A 6743-nucleotide genomic window follows, 5' to 3' on the forward strand; every position below is an offset into this window, starting at 1 on the left:
CAGAATGACACGTAGTGCAGTCTTTACAGATTTGACTTCACGCTCCCAGGTTCCTCCGAAATGAGGAGCATTAGGTGGAATGTAGCGGAATCTGATATTCTGTGGAGCAAGCAGCTCTTGAAACTTGGGTGCCATGACATCAAAGGTGTCACGTAGTTCTCGATCTCCTCCTACAAAGTTGGTACCATTGTCGCAGAGCAATTCCATGGGCTTACCTCGTCGTGCTATAAAGCGACGCAGAGAGAGCAGGAATGCATCAGTATCAAGGTGTTCCAACAGATCAAGGTTCACACATCGGGTTGTCATGCATTTATAGAGGATGCCCCATCTTTTTTCGTGGCGACGACCAACTTTGATTGAAAAGGGGCCGAAACAATCTACCCCAGTAGAATAGAATGGCGGTTGGTGAACGGGATGCCAAACGGCTGTTAGCTGGAATCAGCTGTCCAGTCTTCAAAGCTTGGACTTCTAGTGGGAATGAGTCCTGTTGAACTTGAGCCAGGATAAGTTTCTCTGCATCGACATAATCATCAGCTTGCAGAGATGAGTCACTGTCTGTGGCAGCCATGTGTGGAATTGATTGGGGTCCAGAAGTGAATGACTGGAGACTGTGCAAGTGCCGATGAATTAAGTTTTCCTCAACTCACTGATCTCCTGGGGTCGACGTGGCGCCGGCGCCACCACGTGCATGTTTTACTGATAAGAGCAAAAATAACTTAAAATGCTCGTTCATTTTTGTTTGTACACATAAGAGTAATACACCATTCGAATCTGTAAAGGGTCTACTTTTATTTGTGTACACTCACAATATCAACAAAACATTGTGCTTTTGCAAAATAAAGAAAATATACAGGGTGTGCTTTTAGCCGTCTCATTCTCCGCGCATATCTGTTTGAAACGCGTCACTAAAATGAACTGAAACTCAGCGAATATTTGACACACACACATGAGAGACATATCTATAGAAAGCTTAACATGTCTACTTTTAAACGAAGTAAGTCATGACGAAAACAAATATTATGTGACAAAGTAATCAGTATGAAACCAACGCGATGTCAAGTCTTGGCCGTCGCCTTCATTATCGCTAATGTGACCACGCCCACGCGCCGATCGCGCTTTTGTTATTACAATAGTCCACGTGAAACACGCGCATGTAAACGCCCACATCACAGCAAACACAGCAGCGACGTTTCCTCAAAGTTCATCTCGGCTACTTCGCTTCTGGAAGAAGACGAGCTGAGAGAAATAAGCTTTGGATTTCCCTCAGAAGAACGCGCCTGCGTGATATTCAGTGGAGGATATACCCAGCTAACAAAAAAAGGTCCCCAGGACGTCCCCTAAATGGCCTCTGCGAACGTCCCCCGGACGTCAGCGTGTAGGGCCCCCTTGACGTCGAGCGGACGTTCGCGAAGACGTCCTTTGGACGTTCAAAGGGACGTTCACAGGACGTGCAGCGGCCATTCGAGACGTTTAGTTTCAGTGACTTTAAAATTGTAGTTTTTCACTAAGCACGTATAAATGTTGTTTTCTTAAAAACACAATCACGTAAATACATGCTGCTCACATATTATTGTAGCCCAGTTTGTGCTGATTACAGTGTTATTAAACTTTAGACATTCAAATGTTTGTAAGCAACTGAAAAAAGCACAAATGTCAGGGCATGTCAAAACTTTTCCAGGCCCCAAAACACCCTCGGAGATGGCCACTGGTCAGAAGGTTGAAGGAGAAAGTCTGGTCCTGAACTCCACTAGTGGGGACTTGCTAGCTGGGTCAGTATCAGACCTCTTGTGATGTGGTCAGCAGGGTTGTGAGCTGAATCAATGTACCGCCATTCGGCCTTGTCTGTGAGGGTCTGGATTTCTGCTACACGTGTCCCTACAAATGTCTTGTAGCGACAGGACTCAGATGTCAGCCAGTTCAGCACAGTTGTTGAGTCGGACCAGAAGGTGACTGTATGAATGTTAAAAGACAACTCAGTCTGGACCACTTTGGCTAACTGAGCGCCGGTCAGGGCTGCACTCAATTCCAAACGAGGCATGGAGAGGCATTTTCTGGGAGCCACTCTGGAACTGGCCAAAACGAAGGCGATGTGGACGTGGCCTTGATCATGAGTAGTGCGCAAATAGGCCACTGAGCCGTATGCTCTTTCTGATGCGTCGCAAAAGATGCGAAGTTCTCGGATGGCACTGGGGTAATCAGCACAGGCTGGTGCATAAGGTCGAGGAAATTGCAGCTGTAGGAGATTAGGAATCTTTCTTATCCATGTTAGCCACTTCTCTCTTAGCTGTAGAGGTGTTATCGGATCGTCCCAGCCCAAATTCTGCTTCCAGAGGTCTTGGATGAGAACCTTGGCCCAGGTGGTAAACGGGATCATATACCCCAGCGGGTCATACTGGCTGGCCAATGTTTTGTACACGTTTCTCATGGTAGGCTCTAGGGGTTCGGTTGAGCGCAAATTATAGCCCAGGGTGTCACTGAGACAATCCCACCGTAGGCCTAGAGTGGGTTCTTGTAGGTCTGTACTGGCTTTGGTCAACCACAGTTCACTGTTAGCAGACCGGGCTTCTGCGGGAAGATGTTCGATGACAGAGGGTACATTACAGGCCCGCTGTCTTATGTCAAAGCCTCCCTCAGACAACAGTTGACGAAGTCCATCAACTACCTCCTTAGCTTCATCAGAGTTCGAAGTGCTGTGCAGGCATTTATCAACATAGAAGGAATTCTCAACTATGTTAACCAGACTGACCTGGTTATCCTGGTTTTCTTGGGCGTTGTGCTGGAGGGCATAGATGGCGCAACACGGGCTGCATGTAGTTCCGAACGGAAGCACCTGCCATTCATATATCTCAGGCTCCTGGTCTCTGCACATGTTCCTCCAAAGCAATGGTCACCAACCTTTTTAGGCCCAAGATCCCTGACCTCGGTCTTTATGAAAGACAAGATCTACCTATTGAAGAATTGATAGAAAAAGACATCCCAGATTGTGCTTCAAATTTGAGGCCTTTTACTTAGTATTTTAATTAGTCATGCGCCGGTCATAGCTGATTCAGAATTCAGATTTTCTTTTCTTTCTTTTTTTTAAATTCTGATACTGATTTTTAAGCAAATTTTGAGGCGGGGATCTTCCAGTAAAATTCACATTCCAGGGACTAAATATCACGTTATTGGGGTCGCTACAACCCGCGGACATGAACAACAACCCGCGGCAACAGTGTTAAAGTAGACCAATTCCGCGGGAAAACCGCGGACTTGGTAACAATGCGTATGAACCAACCGCAATATAGCGTTTCCTTGTTTACCGCTGTAAACAAAGCAGAGTTGCGCTTTATACAGAGAAGAAAATGCCATTGCCATCGAAACTTTTCTTAAGACAGTTCCCTTCAGTGATACGTTAATATAACCCCAGAAATGTAATTAATTTTTGTACTTATTTTACTGTTTTTTTCGGGATCTACTGGGACAGTGATAAAGATCTACCAGTCGATCGCGATCGACGGGTTGGCGACCACTGCTCCAAAGGAACCGCATCACTGGCTTGTCTTTGAGCAGCAAGCGTACCTGGTGGAACATACCCTTTATGTCCCGACTTACCGCAAACAATAACAGCTTGACAGTACACTGTTTTTGCAGTATTGCCTTATATTAATGTCTGTTAAAGGAAGACTGTAAACAAAAAAATAACAAAAAAACACACACGTACAGCCACTTTCTCCAAAATTGTTTAATTATTTAATTATGACAGAGACACAGCAATGCATCATGTTCTAATCTAGATCATCATGTTTGTAGTGTATACCAGGGGATTAAAACGTACAATATTTCAGACCTAGTGGAGTAATAGTAAATAATAATATAGTAAGTAATTGATTGTGTGTTATGTTGCATAAGCTCATTACTTAGCCATATAAATCATTATTATGGTTTCTATGGCTAGGACCTGCAGTTCCTACAAGGATTTAAGTGTACTACTAGAATAAAAACAGTTCAAGTTAGCAGGTTCATAAGATAGCACTACGTCCCCACTTCAAAACACAATATTTTACACTTTTGTGAATACTTCACAAAACTGTCAGGGTCTTTGGGAAAACGATGAAAGGCAAGATTTTTACTGTCACACTGATAGTTTTTGCAGTGGATTGCCCAACATTGCGTTCTTTTATTCCACTTTGACCTCTCTTTCGTTGTTATTCTGTCTATTTCTGTATATCTGTGCTGTTGTCCAGTTGGAACTTTCACCCCAAAATGGCGGCCGTGCTACCGAAGCGCCGCCTAGGCTGTTACCCAAAAAGCATCAGAGTTTCTCTTCGTCTTCTATACTCTTTGGTTTGGACAGCCCTGGTTTAAACTCTTTAAGCTTGTTAACACTCACTGAGATTCAAGTTCACACCTGAGAAAATACAGCTTCAAATCCAATGGTTCATGTGTTCATGACGACCTCAATCATCTTTTTAGAGTGATTATCAGTTTGCAATTTATGTAAATACAATGCATTTATAGAGTAATCAATTCAAACTTCCCTGCATCTGCACGACAGATCATTTCATCACTCTCTGCCAATACTCGCTCGCATCGCCCCAGAAAAAGGGCGGAGCTTCTTGTTTTTTCCACCAATAGCAAATTTCCATCTGCTAACACATTCTAGTTACCAGGCAGATTTTCTGATATCAGGTTTCACAGACCAAGGTGACTTAAGGGCAAAATTAATGATGAGTTCATACAAATATGCCACAAAACCATTCATATTTTGCATATAGGTTACAATAGCAATTCATTATTTTGAAATCATGACAAAATAGAGTTCTCTGTTATTTCACAGGAATACAACACCTTCTGTGACATTTTCACTATCTCTTTGGATTCTGGACATTTCCATTCTGAGCTCTTTCCTTCTCTGGCTGGAGCTGATGAAGAGTATATAAATCTGTGACTGTCTGAAACTGAAACTACCCTAGAAACAGTGCATCTGTCTGAAGACCAGCATCACAGTGAGTATTTTACATCCTTAATCTCAATTATAATGTTTCTATGTTCTAATAGCAGATTTAACATGATTGTTTAACATCGTTATCTCTTTAGTCATTGTGTTTTAGAAATGAAAACACATTCACAGTGAGTCTGATACATGTGTTAATGCTGAAGTTTAACCCAATGTAATAGATTCCAGAGAAGAAACTAACTGCAGTTCAGTTCAAACTCTGCAAATCAGGAGTTTAGTGTGATTTACTGTGTTTAGCTGATAAACATGACTTAATTTTCACCAAAGTAATCTCTATTTGCCAGCTTTACGACTTCATGCCCGTTGATATGCAAACATTTCAGTAGATCTGACAGTGTGGAATAATGGTGTCAGGTCTGTGCAATGTAAAAGACTATCCAGATAAAATCACACCATGATAAAATCAGTTTGGAATTTCCTAGTCTGGAGATCAACAGCACAAACACAGGAAGTCAGTGGGGGTCAACAGCTCACGGATAAACTGTGCTGATTAGTGTTTCATTTATTTTGTGTGTGTTTGTTTCATTTTTAAACAGAATAGAATTAAGTGAAAGAGGAACTCAAGGGGCTTGAAATTCTGTTTTACATATTTCATATATTTCTGTTCACTGGATAATTGTGCAAAATTATAATGATTTGCTGATTTTGCAGGTTGTGTAGCTCCGCTAAGAACAGAACGACAGAAGACAATGGTATAAAACATTCATTCAGACATTTCATCATCTAAAAAAATGCATACCATTTTATTTATTTATTTATTTATTTATTGTGCTAGACAAATGCTTATAAAACTTTATTGTGAATGTGTCTGATAATCTCATACAGGCTGAGAATCTGCGTCGCAGATTTAACAATGCAGGTAAATCTTATATTAACCACAGAAACGCACATGACATGATCACACATAGTAAGCTATGTTAATAGGCTACAGATAATTGATGTTCTAAACATTTTCTCTCTTCCTGAGTTTTTCCTTTCTCTTCCTGTTCAAACTCCTGTAGCAGCACCTCAGCAGAACAATGATAACATTAATATTGTCCTTCTGGGGAAAACTGGAGTTGGGAAAAGTTCATCAGGAAACACCATCCTGGGAGAGAACAGATTCACGTGTGGAAGAAGTCTGTCTGCTGTTACAAGTATATCTAGTGTTGAGAGATCAGTGATTGATGGCAGATCTGTGTCTGTTATTGACACTCCTGGGTTTTTTTGTACTAATCTTTCCCATGAGGAGCTGTCGAGGGAGTTTGCGAGAAGTGTGTTTCTTTCTGCTCCAGGAGTTCATGCCTTTTTATTCGTTGTGCCGTTTGACAGGTTCACAAAGCAGGAGGAAGACATATTGAAAAAAGTGAAAGAGGTTTTTGGTAAAGATGTGCTGAAGCATGTTATTCTCCTCTTCACATACGGGGATGAATGTATCAGAGAGAGAATACAGACCGAGATTGATGGGAATGAAGTTGTCAGAAAAGTTGTTCAGAGTTGTCAGGGTTATCATGTCCTCAATAACAAAGATCTGACTGACAGACAGCAGGTCACTGATCTACTGCAGAAGATTGACACAATGACAGAGAGGAATCAGGGCTACTACACCAATGCGATGTATGAATGGGCACAAAAGACCACATGGGAAAAATTCTGGAAAATACTTAGGGACTTTTTTTATGCTGTAATTGCCTTTTTCCAGAACCTGACTAACAGTTTTGATATTAGCCACTGGAGACAAAGAATGGCTCCATACATGAGACTCTAA

The 6743-nt window shown here is 41.9% G+C and overlaps 1 protein-coding gene across 1 annotated transcript; it reads left to right on the plus strand.

Annotated features, from left to right (window-relative positions):
* The first annotated feature begins 5849 nt into the window (after positions 1-5849).
* On the plus strand, positions 5850-6743 carry LOC107725423 (GTPase IMAP family member 4-like). Its single transcript, XM_016534666.1, has 2 exons — positions 5850-5855; positions 5964-6743. Exons 1-2 carry the CDS (start codon positions 5850-5852, stop codon positions 6741-6743), a joined length of 786 nt encoding a protein of 261 aa, XP_016390152.1.

Source organism: Sinocyclocheilus rhinocerous, unplaced genomic scaffold (assembly GCF_001515625.1).
Source record: "Sinocyclocheilus rhinocerous isolate Xijiao unplaced genomic scaffold, SAMN03320098_v1.1 scaffold3533, whole genome shotgun sequence".
NCBI lineage: Eukaryota > Metazoa > Chordata > Actinopteri > Cypriniformes > Cyprinidae > Sinocyclocheilus > Sinocyclocheilus rhinocerous.